This window comes from Festucalex cinctus, chromosome 15 (genome assembly GCF_051991245.1).
Source record: "Festucalex cinctus isolate MCC-2025b chromosome 15, RoL_Fcin_1.0, whole genome shotgun sequence".
In the NCBI taxonomy this organism is placed as follows: Eukaryota; Metazoa; Chordata; class Actinopteri; order Syngnathiformes; family Syngnathidae; genus Festucalex; species Festucalex cinctus.
Window position 1 is genome coordinate 15,824,512 of NC_135425.1, and position 18,658 is coordinate 15,843,169.

Consider the following 18,658-nt stretch of genomic DNA (forward strand, 5'->3'; position numbering starts at 1 on the left):
ACCCTTAATGACTTCCTGATGTCATTTAATGAAGATTAATGACCCCTAATGACTTCCTGATGTCATTTAATGAAGATTAATGACCCTTAATGACTTCCTGATGTCATTTAATGAAGATTAATGACCCTTTAATGACTTCCAGATGTCATATAATGAGGGTTAATGACCTTTAATGACTTCCAGATGTCATTTAATGAGGGGTAATGACCTTTAATGACTTCCGGATGTCGTTTAATGAGGATGAATGACCTTTAATGACTTCCGGATGTCGTATAATGAAGATGAATGACCTTTAATGACTTCCGGATGTCGTTTAATGAAGATGAATGACCTTTAATGACTTCCAGGTGTTATATAATGAAGATGAATGACCCTTAATGACTTCCTGATGTCATTTAATGAAGATTAATGACCCCTTAATGAAGATGGATGATGTGTAGGTGGTGTTCCTACCTGTTTTTGCAGATATCATGGCTGACCCGGGTTCAAATGCTAATTGTTTGGTTAACTTCCGGATCCGGTGCACGCCCCCCTAGATTGAGTGAATAATGAATAATAATGAGATTGAATGACGTGATCGGAGGGAGTGGTTTAGTATGGGTAAAACCGCCGGGGGAAAAGTACTAGCCATTTCTATTATGGTGAAGGGGGAAAAGTATGCACAAACACGGCTCAAAGATTGTATTTTTAGAGGTTGTAAAACAAGAAGTATAAGGTAAGGTTAAACTGTGATACGGTGGTTGGTATTATGAAATTAAAAAATATGAAGTTATACATTATATGTAAAAATGTTGTAAGAGTCGTTCGTGACTGCTGGGGTTGAATCTGAAAATAAACGGATAAAACTATATAATTTCCCCTTACTGATATAGTTACTATCTGACATTTTTGTTCAATATTTCTGTGAGTAGGGGGAAGCATATGCAGTCAAAGATTCATGGGGAGGTCAAATGTATGTCTGTGCTTGTGTGCGCGTACGCGCATATATGGCTGCATGAGGGTCAAAGAAGTGTGAGGACAGACGGGCGGCTGAAGAAGTGTGAGGTAAACGATGGCTATAATGTTGTTAGTTTGAAAGACAACGCTTCCTAAAATATATTACAAAAATAAGCATGTACTCTGACGGTTACATTTATATCAGTATCAATTTTACAAAAGGAAAATGGTGAGCAGGTCTCCTCACCCCCTGTGAGAACAGAGGGGTTGCTGGTCATAAAATTAAATTAGGCTGAAGAAGAACGGACACGCAACTAATTGTGAGGGTCATTTCTGAGGGTCTAATAGAAATTTATGGATTTTAAATTGCGTTTTGCACACCCTCCTCTATGTATAAATATGAGGCCTTCGCAATGCCACACTCACTTCTCTGAAAAATTCTCAAGAGGTATCGGCTCTGAGCTTCCAAGATGAATCAAGGTAATTAACTCTTGATATTATCTATATATGTATATATACTCATACAAATGTGGCACTTATATTCACTTCTATTAATGTTTTTGCTATGAAATAAAAAAACCCTACATCTTAATGAAGCTTCTGGAAAAGCAAGCATCTTAGTGAGTGATTTATTTATTTAATGGAATGATGCATGCCTTTATTTTTATACTTATAGCGTTTATTTTATTTTTAAGTTATGAGAGATTTTGGAATAAGTCTGTATCAATATGTATTTTTGTTTTACATTTATTTTAATTTTATAGAGTTAGGAGAGTTTATTTTATTTTATTTTATTTATTTTTTGAATGAGTGAATGAGTTCGTATTTTCTTATTTTAAATTTGAATTTTTACAGAATTAGAAGCGTTGTTGGATGAAATTCAACTGTATTATTATTCAGCGTCACAAGATGGCGATGTTGTGCCAGGAATCCGGCGTAAGTATTTCTTATTTTGAAACATTTAGAGCTTTTTCTTGCTTTAAAATTAACTGTTAGTAATGGATATTTACAGAATTGAATGAGGATGTGAACGAGAGGATTAGACAGCCGGAGATTTTCGTAATTACGAGTGATGAGGAAGAATTGGATGACGAATTACCTGCAGGAGTGAACGGTAAATTTCCTTTTTTTAAATAAAATAAAACCTATGTATTACTATTTTTTAAATGAACCGGTAATGTTGTATGATTATAGGTGGTGATATACTGAGCGAGACGGTCCCAGAGACTGCTCAACCTGAGGTCATAATAATATCTGACGAAGAAGAAGAAGAAGAAGGAGAAGAAGAAGAAGAGCTATTAAGGCGTGAAAACGTGAGGGCCGAAGAGGAAGGTGAATTCGTCGGGTTTCCACCGATTGAAAGCGAATCTGAAATGGAAAACTCTGAGGGGGGTGACATGGATTTAGATAATGTAGGTCAAGGTTTGGCTGAAATTGTAAATGCCTTAAACGATGAGATCTCTATGCAAATCGAGCCTTTTCAAATGCCTGATGAAATCGTCGACGATGATGGCGATCCGTTTGTGGCTATAAGACACATTGAGGATTTTATTGATTTCTTTAATCCTTTAGAGAGGGCTCTTGCACGTCTTAACCAGTCATCTTCAAACGGCGAAGCCGTTGAGGACATACTTGAACCAGACATACATAGAAATGACCAACAGCAATCCTCTGTATCATTTTCACAACATTCCCAGCCACACCCACACAATCAAACGCAACATGTAGAAGGTAGCAGAAGTACACATTGCCAGCAGACACTTGTGTCAAATACACAAAACTTTCAATACCAACCATACACGCACAATCAAACGCAACAGACAGAAGCTGGTGGTAGTAGTACACCAGCTAGACAAGACCTCCAACAACAGTCTCGGGTACATCGACACATTCAAGCAGAACATCCCCCAGCACCAACCCCCAGTACACAATCCACCTTGCAACAATCTTCAGACACAAACAGACAGGTGGGGGGACAAGTTAGGCGTCCGAATTTTAACAACTTGGAGATAAGACGACGTCTAAATACAACGAGACCCGAAGACCCCCTTGATTTTGCAGCCTTCTACACAAACATTGGCAATAATTTGAATGAAGCTGTGCAGGAGGTAATCAGATCGACTAGTCGCGGTGATATAGTCCAAGCAGAAATAGTGGGTGAAAATGTGAGGGAGCACTGTTACCTAGATGCTGTTAATGACCCGAATGACGTAACTGACGCAGTCCATAATTTGCTAGATCGCATCGCACAATCTAATACAGAGGTACTGGCCGACAATAGTCTAGAACTTGTTGTACAGATTGTATTTGATGTTAATGGCGGAGGAGGTGCCAAACGCAAACTAATTTTGACTACAAATGATGAAATGGTTCAAAAGAAGAAGAGATGTTTGTACATAACGTATGACAAAGATGATAAATTATGCTTTGCTAGATCGTTAGCATACCTGCTTGACGGATCGTTGACTGTTGATCAGGCTACACAGAGGGCTCGTTATTTACAGCAAAGCGTGGGGTTGACTTGTGAGACTGCCGTTAGTCTGAGGGACGTACACAAATTTGAAACGCTTGTGAAACGCAAAATCGTTATAGCTTATAGAGCGGATTGCGAACGCCCCCTGTCTTTTTTTGAGACACAATACCCCAAATCAGAGGACTCAGTGTTCTTACTGCTATTAGACGGACACTATTATGGAATAAAATCGGTTAAGGAGTTCATAGGGAAATCCTACTTTTGCAGACAATGTTACAAAGGGCATAAAAACCAAGAACAACATAGTTGTGAGGGGCATTGTCACATCTGTCTCGACCCTACCTGCAAACAACAACCGTTCAAAGCCATTCATTGTAACGATTGTAACAAAATATGTCAGAACGAGAGTTGCTTCGTTAAACACAAAGAACGCAGACAGACCTCAAAATCCGAGACTAGCAACTGTGAGAAATACAAAAAATGTAGCGAATGCAGTGTGGAATATTACGTCAAATCACAGGGGGAGAATGTTAAACATAAATGCCCTCAAGCCAAATGCACAGTATGTGGAGAGGTTCTACCTAAGGGCGGTGATGAGGCGAGAGGAAACCCTCATCTGTGTTACATGCAGCCTCTAAAACCGGAAGCGCCTTGTAAACAAATAATTTACTACGATTTTGAAACATTCGTAGGTGCTGACGGTAAACACAAACCCTACCTAGTGTGTACCAAATCGACAAAGGGGGTGGAAAAACATTGGTTGGGTCTTGATTGCGTCGAACAATTTCTTGATTATGTCAGGAACCCTCGTTTTGAACAGTCTAAACTAATCGCTCACAACGCCAAAGGTTTTGACGCTTACATCATTCTAAACAAAATGGTAGACATGGGGGTTAATGTCAGCGTCATTATGCAAGGGAGCAAAGTCATTTGTTTCTCAGATACGGACTACAAACTGGGGTACATCGACTCCTTGTCCTTCCTCACGATGCCCCTCAGCTCCTTGCCTAAAGCTCTAGGTTTCATCGATCAAACTAAAGGGTATTTCCCCCATGGCTTTAGCTCTCTAGACCATTTAAATTACATCGGTCCCTACCCTGATCCAAAATATTATGGGATAGAGCGTATGTCGACGGTCCATCGTACAAAGTTTTTTGAATGGTACGAGGTAGCGTGTAAGGGAACCTTCAATTTTGCTCAGGAAGCTCTAATGTACTGTAGAAATGATGTGAATATTTTGGCGACAGCTTGTGAGAAATTTAGAGAGGAGTTTCTTAATGCGACTGGTACAGACCCGTTCAATTCTGTAACTATCGCCTCCTCCTGCATGAAGGTGTTCCGGAACAATTTCCTAACACCTAAAACATTGGCTATTACGCCGACCGATAATTACATACAACAATCCAAATCATTCTCACGCGACTCGATCCAATACCTAATGTGGGTGGCGCACAGCCAAAAAATACCTATTATTCACGCCTTAAACAAGGGGGAGGTCAAGATCGGGCAGTACTATGTAGACGGGTACGCTTTGATAGACGGCGTAAAATATGTATGGGAATATCTCGGATGTTTCTATCACGGATGCCGTGAATGTTACGATCCTACTCAAAAGTGTCCTATGAGTAAACGACCGTTTCAAGAAAAGTTTGACAGGGTTAAAAAGAAAATACAGGATCTAAAAGTCAAGCACGGTGTACAGCTTGTGTTGATGTGGGAGCATGAGTGGCTGCGGTTAAAAAAGTCAAATCCGGATATAAGAGAGTTCTTGCGCAATTCAAAATTCCCTGAGCCTCTTATACCACGTAAAGCTCTTTTTGGAGGGAGAACGAATGCCTTCGTGTTACATTATACGGCTGCCCCCGGTGAACGTGTAATGTACGTCGATGTCACATCGCTTTATCCTTTTGTCAACAGCACATGTGCCTATCCGTTAGGACATCCTACCATCATTCACGACAATTTCGATGACCCCCAAAAGTATTTCGGGTTCATCAGAGCTAAAGTCAACCCTCCACGAGGCCTCTATTTCCCCCTGCTGCCCTACAAAACGGCAAGAGGTAAACTGGTGTTTACACTTTGTCGCACGTGCGCAGAACTTAACAATCAAGAAAGTTCGTGTTCGCATAACGATGACGAGAGAGCCTTAACCGGTGTTTGGGTTACGCCTGAATTCAACAAGGCTCTCGAGCTGGGCTACACCGTATCACAAATTACGGAGGTGTGGCATTTTGACTCGTCGAGTAGCGACGTCTTCAAAGCATACATCGATACATTCCTAAAAGGGAAGCAAGAGGCCTCGGGGTATCCTTCCTACGTCGTTGATCAGGCAGGTAGGGAAAAGTACATCGAAAACTATGAGACTCACCAAGGTATTAGACTAGACCCCTCAAAAATAAATGTGAATGCGGGTAAGAGGCAGGTGTCTAAATTATGCCTCAACAACTTTTGGGGCAAATTGGGACAGCGTGATAATTTGGATAAAACAGAGATTGTAAGCAGCACAGAACGCTTCTTTGAATTGTTATTTTCGGGGTTGTACGAGATCAAAGCCTTTCACTTCCTCAACGATCAAAGGTCGATCGTGCAGTACAGCTACCACCGACGTTGCAACGTCCCCCCCTCCAAAACCGCTAACATCTTTGCAGCATGCATGACCACGGCTTATGCACGTCTAAAAATGTACGCATATTTGGAGCGACTGCAGACGAGTGTTTTGTACACCGACACGGACAGCCTCGTCTATGTAGTCAAAGACGGCGAAAGTCCTTTGGAATTAGGTGACTATTTGGGGGATTTGACTGACGAGTTGGGAGGAGATAGCATTCAGGAGTTTGTTTCAGCGGGTCCTAAAAGTTACGCCTACCAAACTAGGAACAGCATGAAAACGGTAATGAAGGTAAAAGGTATCACTCAGACCCATGACACTTGCAAACGCGTCAATTTTGACAGCATCAAGAATTTAGTCGAAGGGTACATTGACTCATCAGGCACACAAACCAGAACGATTGAAACGCCTCAACACACTATCGTGCGTAACAAAAAGGGTTTTCACCTAAAAAACAGGTCATTCATGAAAAAGTTCAGGGTAGTATATGACAAGAGACGTCTTATCCCCCACGGACACACCCTGCCTTTCGGTTATTAGTGTGTTTTGTGAAATGGAGTTAAATCAAGTTGATTTTGATCCGAGGCTTCAACCCCCCTTTTCTTGTTTAATATCTGGACCAAGCGGGTGTGGAAAAACATATTTTGTAAAAAGTATCTTGGAAAATTGTAACCATGTTATGAAAAGTCTTCCTGACAATGTTGTATGGATCTACACTTCTTTTCAACCTCTGTACGAGGAACTTCAAAAGCTGAATAAAAATATTAACTTTGTGAAAGGTCTCCCTGATTCTTTTGAGGATGAAAGTTTGTTTCCAGCGCGTCAAAGTCATTTGGTTATTCTGGACGACGTCATCTTTCAGGCGTCGGACCACCCTGAGGTGGTAAGAATTTTTACCCAATATAGACATCATAGGAATATGAGCGTCATCATGTTAACGCAGAACATTTTTCATCAAGGTAAATACAGCCGGACAATCAGCCTCAACAGTAATTATATGGTGTTGTTTAAAAACCCGCGTGATAAATTACAAACGAGTGTTTTGGCTAATCAGATATTTCCCTCAAAGAAAAAGTATTTTTTGGAAAGCTTTGAAGACGCTACCAAAGACGCTCACGGGTATTTATTAGTGGATTTAACCCCGACATGTCCAGATCAATATAGACTGAGGACGGGCTTACTAGCTCATCAGTGGCCTACCGTCTACATACCCAAGACTTAATAAGATGTCGAAGCTTTTAAAAAGAAATGCTCCGCTGCTCAAAACTTTGTTTCACTCCAAGCCCAAGAAACGTAAAGACATACTTTTGCGCGGTCCCGCTAGCTTGGTGAAAGCTCTCTGCGAGATTGCTCTAAATCTCTTAAAAGGTCACATACCGCTGAGTCCTTCGCAGTATAAGAGGCTAAAAAAGCAAAAGAAGGTGATCAGAGAATTGGCCGATAAGAAAAAAAGTCTGAAGAAAAAACGTGCGGTCTTGATTCAAAAGGGTGGTTTTATCTTACCCTTGTTGGGGGCATTCGCCCCTGTCCTCGGAAGTCTTTTAGGCGGTCTAATAAATAAATAAACTTTAACCAATATGAGTTTGAGAACAGCTCAGAAAATGATTCTTGTCTCACCTCACCAACTGGAACGTTTAAGCAGGCCCGAACCAACCATTCGAGAGACGGCGGAGCGTAATTTGGATTTTAAAATGAAGGAGGTCCTAGAAGATAGTTCTCTAGACCAGTATGAGAAAATTAAAAAGTACCAATCCTTGATGCAACGATATTTAGGGTTGCTCAAACAAGGGGAAAACGAACGACGACCAATCAACCTGACTCTACCTGCTGAGACATCAAACACATCCCCATCAGATGAAGCGACGGGCTTGGAGAATGAAGCCTGGCTCGACATCGTCCAAACAATCCCTCCTCGTTACCGTAAAAACGCCGATTATGTTTTAAGAAAACTGTCTACCGACGAAAGAGGTTGGACTCCTCGCAGCGAATTCATCTTCAGAGGTAAGCCCGTCAGAGGATCCCACATGACTGATTTACTCAAACATCTCATCGGCAAGAATGTTTCATCGCAAGGTCCTAGAGGTTGGAGCGAGTTTCTACACACCCTCTCAGAACTCAATATACCCGAAACAACGGTTTCTAACCCACATGCACGCGAGGAGTTGAGACGTCTAAAAAACGGCTCATATACACCTAATCCCATTGTTAAGGAATCTTCGAACGGGAAAAAGAAAAGAAAACGGACTGCTTCGACTATAAAGTGGGAGGGGTTTTAAATATGACACTTATTTTATGTAAGGAAAAACACATCACTCTGTATTGCCTTTTAAATTGCTTTTATTGAATAAATGATTTGAAAAACATAATCCGTTACAGACAATGACATTTTTTAAATTTGTTGAAAGAACATGATTTTTGTCCTCCGCATGGTTTGCAGGTAAAAAACCGGTGTCGCCGAACAAAAGCAGATACCATAGCATCATTCTTGATTACATCGTCGGTGTAGCAGTCCATCACATCCTGGTAAGACTCTCCACACCCTCTATGGCTCAGGTAGTACACACAATGAGGGCCGCAGGCCGCTGACAGTTCGTGTTGTAACTGGCGATTATGGTAAATTATACGGTTAGAATACTTTTCCAGAAAAGACTTTATACTTTGTGGGTAATATTTAAAATCAGGGGGAAAGCCGAAGGGGTCGAAAAAAGATGCAGAGTCGTCCTTTTCCAAGGTGAGAGCCAACCAATGTTCTCCGGGTTTAGAGCGGGGGTGTGTATTAACTATATAGTATATGGGGGGCGAGGGTTTCAAGGAGGATAACTCGTCCGAAGCGTAAACGCCTCCAAATAAATGTCCTTGTAAACGTGTCATCAAACTCTCCAATTCCCTTCCGTTCATCTCCTCAGTAATAGTCCATTAACACTTCCCTCTTCGAGTTAATTTCTAAAATAGAGTCGTAACAAGCGTACACAATAAGTGTGGCGGTATGGGGAAGCGGGGTCCTGAATCTCATCTCCAATCTGAGTGTACCGCTGGACACAGGGGATAAAGCCTCTGTGTCCTGGCTAGGATTTAGATTAAAGGCAAACAGAGCATAGCCTTGTTGAAAGTCTTCGTGGTCTATACTTAGAGGTAAATCTTTTAAAAACCTCCCCGTCGAGGAAAACAAGTTATGAAACTCGCGCACTGCGTTTCCTGCGTTAAATTGGGGTTGAAACGCCTTAGATGGGATCTGCCGCCCTTCTTGAGTTAGGGCTAGGTATTCAATATTGTGGTGGGCAAAGTTAAAAGGATTTAAATTCTTCCGCCCCACAAAAGCGCTGTGATTGACGAGTGCTAAAACCACATACTTTGGCGTATGTCCCAAAAAGAGATTGTCTTGATGGCAGATCCTCGATAACTGGGGTATAGAGTAAGTCTTTACGTTGATCCTCGATAGGGGGTACAGCGCGTTGTCTTTGTGGAGAGCCGCTGCGTGACCCAAAGAAACGGCCGGTGCGACCGCTACTTTTTTTACAAAAAGGGTGGCTCCTATTATCTTCAGAGAGCAATCAGCGTCGGGGGGACTCATTAAACAAAAATCATCGCTGGCTCTTGTTAGCTTTAGCCTTAGATCCACGTTATTTAAGAGGTATCTCTCACAAAAGAAAATATCCGAGTGAATGGGGCCTAGGAGTTGAAATTCCCTGGACCCCTCAATCAATTGGGCTCTGTGAACCAGCCCTTCATTAACATCGTTGCCCGTGAGCGATGTTGAATCCATCCGCCCTCGTGTATCTTTGAAGAACATGGCTGTGCTAAATTGGCTTTTGAGAGAATCCTCTGAAAAGTTTAACAATGTTTCAATCATAGCTCTGTAAGGGTGAGTAGCGCTTGATTGTGAGATGAGTCTATCCCCTAATGTAACATCTACTTGGGTAAAGATTGTGTTTAACGGATAGTTAATGATGCCTACGTGGTCGGTGGGGCCCAGATGAGAGCCGTCTCTGTGTGTTACTCGCAAACGCAGGTAAAGCATTGTGTCCGAGAGATCCATATATTTAGAACCGTCCCCCGGTATGAAGAATTCAATGGGTCCTTGCTCCGTCAAAGCTGATAAGGGTGAAATTTCGACGTATTGGCTTTGTTCTATCGAAAGTTGGGTCATTGGGGGTGAGAACAAATCTAATTCCGACAGAGTGCATTCTTGCGACTTGTGATGTAAAAGAGCCATTTTCGTCAGATTGTTTAAGAGAAAATGTCGGCGTTGCTTCTTCGGCGCTTCCTTCTTGAGACTGATTTCCTTTTGACTGCACGCCTACGCTTTTTATGAGTAACCAGTCTCTGACCTATCGGTCTCCTCGAAGGTCTTCGAGCCAAAACCATTAACCCGGATCCATCTTGATTCTTTTCTCTTCTCTGTATTCTTTCCATCGCACGTCCTGCTACATCCATGGCAATATTTTTAGCCGCCGACTGCAGGTGAGGTTTCGCTACTGTAAAACCTTTTTTGACTAAAGGTACGACAAAACGGAAAAGTTTAGAAAAAATGGAGCCCAAACCTCGCCCATATTGCACAGGGGCCCCGTGAAAACCCGGAAGCGACCCTCCTGCTTGGGTTTCGTAATAATTAACAAAGCGATACAGGTCAGGGTGTGTCTCCATCACGACCATTGTTTTTTACCTCGGTTTAAAATGCAGGGTAATAATTATCTTTCCGTATTTAAAATTAACCGGCTGATTCTGATCCGTCTTAATCTGTATTCCTACTTCTTCAATATGTCTCCTACTAATAGGCAGGTAGTAAGCAGGGTTGAAAGTTTTAAAAATAAACTCCCCGTATCTCCCTTCGATCGGAACAGTCCTCAATAACGGAGCATAGGCATCCCCTACCATCTGGTGTTGCACCACGTCTGTATAAACGTATAAATGGTATTGACCCGCCTTTATATCGGCTGGGTACGGGGCAGGTAACCAATTAGGTTTTATAGTAAACCATTGTCCTTCCTTCATACCAAGTATGTAAGCCAACGGTGCATTAAAGCGGATCTTATAACATCCGGTTGACGACATCCAAAGAAATTTCCGCATATTAATATCGTAATGGAGTAAAATTTGGTTGCCTATTTTATTTTTTATAATATACAGAACCGCCTCTCGTAGCTTGTCAAGATCTTCATATTCCCCGGATGTAATATCTAAGGTGTGGGTTACAAATTCGTTTTTATCAGACCCCCTAGCTGTCTCGGAGTTCTTTGCATCCTTAGCTTTGGAAAGCGTCATATCTTTTATATAGAAAGTAGTCTGGTTTTCGGGTACGTTTATCCAACTACGAGGGTATGAAATCTCAGTCAGGGCCACCTCCCAACTTCCTTCGAGATCAATGTGTTGGGCCAAATTCACTCTGAACTGTGAGATTGTGTTGTCCGTATACACATCCATACTAGCGTTAGAAGGTAGAGTAACGTAGAATCCTCCATCGTGTAAGGGATCCATGCCGGCTTCTGATACAAGTTGTATTTGAAACTCTTTTTTAAACGTCTACAATCTGAGAAGCGGGGACCCAGCTATCGAATTTCGAGGGCCATCCCTTCCAACGAACGAGGAATTGTCTCTGCCCCCTCACCGTGCGCCTTTTAAGGATTTTCTCAATATGGAATGTGTGGTCTTTTGATACGCTCACCTTCTGTAATTCACCTTCGTAAAACGATCCTTCTATGACATCCCCGTCATAATCTTTCAGTTTGTAGACGGGTGGAAAACGAGGAAGACATTCAGATATGGTAAACAATTCGTCCGTAAAGCTCTGCTCGTATTTTTTATCAAACACTCCTCTTAATTTAGATATCCTCACCACATCTCCTGTTTTAAAACGCATTTTTAATTTCCCACTTTGCTCTATCGGCATATTACCGTATAGATTCTGGAAAACCTGTTGAGTATTTCCGTCAGTAACTTGATTGGGCTTCATTTTTATACTTTTATGGTAGCTTTCGTTATAACTACTTACTAAATCTTGTACGACGTCGATATACCTGCGTGTGTTTCTGGCCGTAAAATATCTCCACATTCTAGTTTTTAAAGTTCTATTAAACCTTTCAACAACCTGGGCTTTCAGATCACTGGCAGTAGCAAAATGAACAATGTTGTGTTTTTTCATCAGGTTCTGAAAATGTCTGTTAAAAAATTCTTTACCCGCGTCGGTCTGTATTTTTCGAGGCGTCCCACTCTCAGACAAAACAGATTCAAAAGCTTTAACTACCTGCGGAGCCGTCTTATCCTTCAAAATGCGTACGTAGGCTTTTTTTGAAAAAACATCGATGACGGTCAGTAAATATTTAAATCCATCGTTGACGCCAGCCAGGGCCTGCATATCGCAGAGGTCTGCCTGAAATTGATTCAGCGCCCTTGGGACAAAAACCCTGTTTCGTGGGAAATTGATTCTAGCGGGTTTGTGTAAGGTGTAGGCATCTTGCTCGATTAAGAAACCCCTGACTCGATCACGATTTACTTTTTTACCCGTAACATCCTGTACACCTAAGTGTAAACGCTCTACACCACCAAAACTGGCCGGGTGTGAGGCATCGTAGTAAAGCTTCTCCATACACTTCCTCTCAGCCATCATCATCAGAAAATGAATTTAAATGATATATGCAACGATTATTTATTGATAAATTCACACAGACATGACTTCTTTTGTTTTTTTGGTTTATTACATGATTTCCATAGTATAATCATACACAATAGTAAAAATGATTACATGCATAATACTAAAAGGCAATACTAAGAATTAATATACTCAAGGACTCGGGATAAGACATAGGGACTAACTTTTAATTCAACAACGGTTTGAAATTCTTTTAATTCAACAGGTAAGTCTAAAGGGTAGTTATTTTCTAGACAGTATTTTGCAGAATCAACAAACAGAGTCAAAATTGTTACCAGGTGACCTACACCCACGTCATCACACCATGCATCCAGAACGGCTTTAATTGTATTGGCCAAACCCAAATGACTCTCGTTCACAACACGTCTGACAAAACAATCCCAAGATACATGAAATAGCGAATGAGACAATGATCTGACTTTTTGCATAATCAACAACATTTTGTCAATTCGTCCGTCTCGGTCAGAAGTATGTAGAATGGTTCTCTCCAGAATGTCCGCCCAATTACACAAACCGTAATATCGAAACAACAATTTTCTGAAGATATTCCCCATCGTGTGTCTCTATTTAGAATTGTAGTACTTGTCCAGCAGAGTCTTGAGGTCGTTCGACAGCGATCCGGGGCCTTCAAGGGCGTCCAGTTGCTCGAGCTTGTCGAGTATCTTCTTCTCTTGCTCGAGATCTAGCAGGACATTCTCGGCCGCTGTCTTGACCTTCTTAATGTCGGTAGTCAGATGAAGCAAGTTCAACATGTAATGAATGCTGGGGAGGAATTTAGGCGTGCACAACAATGCTATCACACGATGATAATGTTTCCTAAAATACTCATCATCGTCTATTTCTAGACACTGGTGCTGCCTCTGGCTGGGATGGTTGATTAAACAGCCATTACATTCATCTCTACTGTATTTAACTATAACTTGATTGAGGAGATGTCCTATAGTCTGTTTTATACAGTTGTACTTATCCCGACACAGCCAACTGTCCGGGGGCCCGTTCCAGACAAGGTCCCAGTCCTTGTCAAGGTTTGTAGGTGAAGGCAAAGCTGTTGGCGGGCACCCCTCCACAACGTCCCCGTCAGAGGTTAGTTGCTGCTGAGGCTGCTGCTGCTGAGACTCCTGAGGCTGCTGAGGAGGTAGGTGTTCGTGCCGGGTATTGAGTTCCTCAGGAGTCATCAGCAGTTGTGAATACTCCAGCGAGGCAATGTACTCATCGGTCAGCTGTACTTCTTGAGAGTTCTCCGGCGGAGGGGTGTTCTCGTCGGCAGTCGCGGGGTACTGAGAACAGTCCAACTGCTCTCGCTCAAGGTGGGTCGCGGCTGCCTCAACGTCCTTTCCCTCCTCAAAGTCAGAGCTCTCTGTCTGCGTACCTTTTGAGACTTTAAGCCGCGATCCTTCCACCAGAGGCACCACACTCCGGGCACCCAGAGGCGTCCACGATGTTGCCAGGCGTCTGGAACTCTGTCTGGTAGGAGGCATCGTTGTCGTCGTTGGCTTTTTCAGGCAAAGTGTAGTCCGGCTGGAGACTCCTGCTCTTATATTACATAGGGGCGGTTATATGGGAGGGATTTGTTGTAAAGAGGCGTATTTTCCCATTGCCTAAGTGGTAGGGGGGCTGTCCTTGAGGGGGGTTGGCTTATGACGTCAGAGTAGGCGGTTCATAGGGGCGTTGACTACTCAAACGTCAACGCCTTCCTTACACCCACAATGTTTCGCCAATGCCGGCTGTCCAAAAAGAGGGTGGAGATTTTTTCAGAGTGCGCATCCATCCTCTCATTCCATTCAGCCAACGGTAGGGTCAAAACCCTCAAAAAAACACCACATTCAGTGTTAAATGCTTCCAAAGTAAAAAACAGTTCATTCTGATTTGTGCGATCACCAGTCTCTATCAGGTTGTTAGAATCAATTTTCACCTTAAAAAACCAACGACCTGTAGGCGTTGTCCTCGAGACCCATGTAAATGTTAAAACATTCCATGGTTCAGACGACTTCATACATTCTTTCAACACTCGAGGTACCAGTTGATTTAATATACCCCAGTCATTAGAGTTTAGAGTCCCATAGCCACTAGGTGATGTATTTTCAACACCGTCCATGCTAAAATACAGACACAGCTCACCCATCTCGTAAAGGAAGCGGTATCCCCATGAGGCAGATGGATCCAAAGACCATATTTCCTCCAAAGACTCTGCGGGGGGTTTCTGAATACGTCGCAAAAACATCTGCTTCTTACGCGGCGCATCCAAAATCGAGTCGGTCCCAGTGCGTCCCATCTGCACTGAAACATTTGTCTCGCTGATTACATTGATTTTCCCCGCCATCCTCGCTGTAGCTCTATCGGACTGTTGAAGCGCTTGTTATATCCTTTTTACCCATACTAAACCACTCCCTCCGATCACGTCATTCAATCTCATTATTATTCATTATTCACTCAATCTAGGGGGGCGTGCACCGGATCCGGAAGTTAACCAAACAATTAGCATTTGAACCCGGGTCAGCCATGATATCTGCAAAAACAGGTAGGAACACAACCTACACATCATCCATCTTCATTAAGGGGTCATTAATCTTCATTAAATGACATCAGGAAGTCATTAAGGGTCATTCATCTTCATTATATAACACCTGGAAGTCATTAAAGGTCATTCATCTTCATTAAACGACATCCGGAAGTCATTAAAGGTCATTCGTCTTCATTATACGACATCCGGAAGTCATTAAAGGTCATTCATCCTCATTAAACGACATCCGGAAGTCATTAAAGGTCATTACCCCTCATTAAATGACATCTGGAAGTCATTAAAGGTCATTAACCCTCATTATATGACATCTGGAAGTCATTAAAGGGTCATTAATCTTCATTAAATGACATCAGGAAGTCATTAAGGGTCATTAATCTTCACTAAATGACATCAGGAAGTCATTAGGGGTCATTAATCTTCATTAAATGACATCAGGAAGTCATTAAGGGTCATTAACCCTCATTAAATGACATCAGGAAGTCATTAAAGGTCATTAACCCTCATTATATGACATCTGGAAGTCATTAAAGGGTCATTAATCTTCATTAGGGAGGGGTCATGACCCATACATGACCCCCCTAATCTAATTAAGAATGTCATCCATCAAATTTTGACAGAAGCGGCCTTGTAATATTCTCTCTGTCACCATATGTAAGCAAACGCTGCAGGAGTACTTGTACAAGGGCAATGCCTCTACAGCTGATTCTGTTTTGTATGCGTATGGTTATTATAGCCTGTATCTTTTACATCTCTTTCCATCTCCACATGACCTCCAGAAAGGCAACACTGCTCTCCATATCGCGGCGCTGGCAGGACAGGAGAAAGTGGTGGCTGAGCTTGTCAATTATGGAGCCAACGTTAATGCACAGTCACATGTGAGTCACTAAAAGAATGTGAGGGCATGTGATCAAAGTCATACATTGGTTTATGGAAGTTTTCTTGTTACGTAAAATATCTTTCACAGACCATCCTACAATTTTGGTTTCATCAGCCCAAAGTACAGACGTCCGAACCTCATCACTTTGTTTCAGATTTTTCAGGCAAAATTCAGTCAGTATACCACAGCCATTTTTTTTTATTCATCAGGCTTTATTTGTGCTTTGCGAGCCTTAGACTAACCTAACTGAGAAACAAATACAGAACCTAAAAGACAGGACCTAAGAGAGACAATTATAGGAACATAGCAATGGCATAACAACTGACAACTTAAACATCACAAGGGGCAAAGTAACTGCAGAGCAACTAACAACTTTGTCATTAGAAGGGACATAGCAACTGCATAACAACTGACAACTTAATCATCACAAGGTGCAGAGTAACTGCAGAGCAACTGATAACTTTGTCATCTCAAGGACACAGCAACTTCATAGCAACTGGAAACTTCATCACAAGGGACATAGCAAAAGACAACTTTGTCATTACAAGGACACAGCAACTGCATAACAACTGACAACTTAATCACAAGGAACATATCAACTGCCAACTTCATCATTACAAGCAACATAGCAACTGCATAGCAACTGACAACTTCATCACAAGGGGCATAGCAACTGACAACTTTGTCATTACAAGGGACATAGCAACTGCATAACAACTGACAACTTAATCATCACAAGGTGCAGAGTAACTGCAGAGCAACTGATAACTTTGTCATCTCAAGGTACATAGCAACTTCATAGCAACTGGAAACTTCATCACAAGGGACATAGCAAAAGACAACTTTGTCATTACAAGGACACAGCAACTGCATAACAACTGACAACTTAATCACAAGGAACATATCAACTGCCAACTTCATCATTACAAGCAACATAGCAACTGCATAGCAACTGACAACTTCATCACAAGGGGCATAGCAACTGACAACTTTGTCATTACAAGGGAAATAGCACCTGCATCACAACTGACAACTTAATCATCACAAGGTGCAGAGTAACTGCAGACCAACTGACAACTTCATCACAAGGGGCATAGCAACTGTCAACTTCATTACAAGGGACATAGCAACTGCATACCAACTGACAACATCAACGTCTTCATCATGAGGTACACGTAAGGACCATGACAACAAAATAATCCTATGATTCAACCCAAAACACAGTCATAACACGGTGGCTTTTAGTATTAAGGATTTTTTTAGGAAGTTTTATAGTTTCAAGTGGGTTATTAATTTTGACCAACAGTATGTATGCAACTATGTGTTTCATACAGAAAGGCTTCAGTCCTCTCTACATGGCAGCACAGGAAAATCACCTAGAGGTGGTCAAGTTCCTGCTTGAGAACGGCGCCAATCAGAGTCTCCCCACCGAGGTAGGTGTGAATGTATGTGGACATGTGCGCATTCCATAAATTATCTTTACATATGGATAAAGCATCTGCTGTACAGAACCTGTATTATGAGTACAGCTGCCATGTGTCATAAGTGTTTACTTTAATCAGGTCCGAAGAACAAGGACTGTATTCAAGCTCGAGTAGCAAACTAAAGAATACCTAATTGTCCATACATTTTAAAAGAATGACTTCTCTTCCGTATCTGGCCATCCCACTTTGCTGTTATTAGGACGGTTTCACTCCTCTGGCAGTGGCCCTGCAGCAGGGCCATGAAAACGTTGTAGCACTGCTCATTAACTATGGCACCAAAGGCAAGGTCCGCCTCCCTGCACTGCACATCGCCGCCCGAAATGACGACACGCGAACCGCCGCTGTGCTCCTGCAGAACGATCCGAATCCTGATGTTCTCAGCAAGGTAAACACTCCCAGTGTAATATTTGAGTATTTGTTTTGCCTATTTAACTAAAGAAAGAAAAAAAATGTCTTTCAGTTATGAAGTATTTGCAACATTTCTGGTTTCTGTTTTATTTTTATTTATTTTTTATTTATTTTTGTTTTTTTTGTGAGGTGGTGGTGGGGCATTTTTACCATTAGTCCGCCATGTGCTAAGAATTGTTTTGATGATCCTTCAGATTTTTGCAGAAATATTCTGTGGACTGACAAGATCAAAAGAAAACTCGTTGGAAGTGTTTGATAAAATGAACCTCAATCCAACAGTCAAATATGGTGGTGGCAGTGTGGTGATCTGGGCCTGCTTTGCTTCGTCAGGACCTGGACGACTTATTTTTAATAGAACAATGAATTTTCTTGCTGGATTTTGTTCCAACTTTAAAAGTAAAATCATGAATATGTTTGGTTTGTCTCTACCCGGGGTGAGATGTGACCTTTCTGTTGACCATTTTTTTCCTCTCAAACAAACACCTTTTCTTTCCTTTTCTTGATAGACTGGTTTCACCCCTCTACATATCGCAGCCCACTATGAGAATATGAGCGTAGCCCAGCTGCTGCTAAACAGAGGAGCCAACGTAAACTTCACCCCGAAGGTAAGCAGTCTCAGCTGTCATTCAATTATTTTTTGCCAAGAAAAGATCCACATCCTCTTCACCTCTTGGTGTAAATTACTTCATGTTCATCTCTTTTTCA

At 41.9% G+C, this 18,658-nt stretch overlaps 2 protein-coding genes across 14 annotated transcripts in view; both read left to right on the top strand.

The window, feature by feature from the left end:
- Positions 1-18,658, top strand: part of LOC144002689 (uncharacterized) — a 119,543-nt gene that overhangs the window by 56,105 nt on the left and 44,780 nt on the right. For all 13 annotated transcript variants that reach the window (XR_013278795.1, XM_077498117.1, XM_077498116.1 and 10 more), the window contains exons 4-7: positions 15,961-16,059; positions 17,396-17,494; positions 17,745-17,930; positions 18,460-18,558. Coding sequence is in view for 12 of the 13 variants with exons in the window: in XM_077498117.1 (XP_077354243.1) it covers positions 15,961-16,059; positions 17,396-17,494; positions 17,745-17,930; positions 18,460-18,558 (483 nt within the window). In the remaining variant the exon portion in view is untranslated. The remainder of the gene's footprint in view (positions 1-15,960; positions 16,060-17,395; positions 17,495-17,744; positions 17,931-18,459; positions 18,559-18,658) is intronic.
- On the top strand, positions 235-6,795 carry LOC144002272 (uncharacterized). Its single transcript, XM_077497342.1, has 3 exons — positions 235-1,872; positions 1,949-2,050; positions 2,131-6,795. Exon 3 carries the CDS (start codon positions 2,310-2,312, stop codon positions 6,555-6,557), a length of 4,248 nt encoding a protein of 1,415 aa, XP_077353468.1. The 5' UTR covers positions 235-1,872; positions 1,949-2,050; positions 2,131-2,309; the 3' UTR covers positions 6,558-6,795.

Excerpts from the sequence above, each read along its gene's own strand:
- LOC144002272 (XM_077497342.1), top strand. The coding sequence starts at position 2,310 with ATGGAAAACTCTGAGGGGGGTGACATGGATTTAGATAATGTAGGTCAA.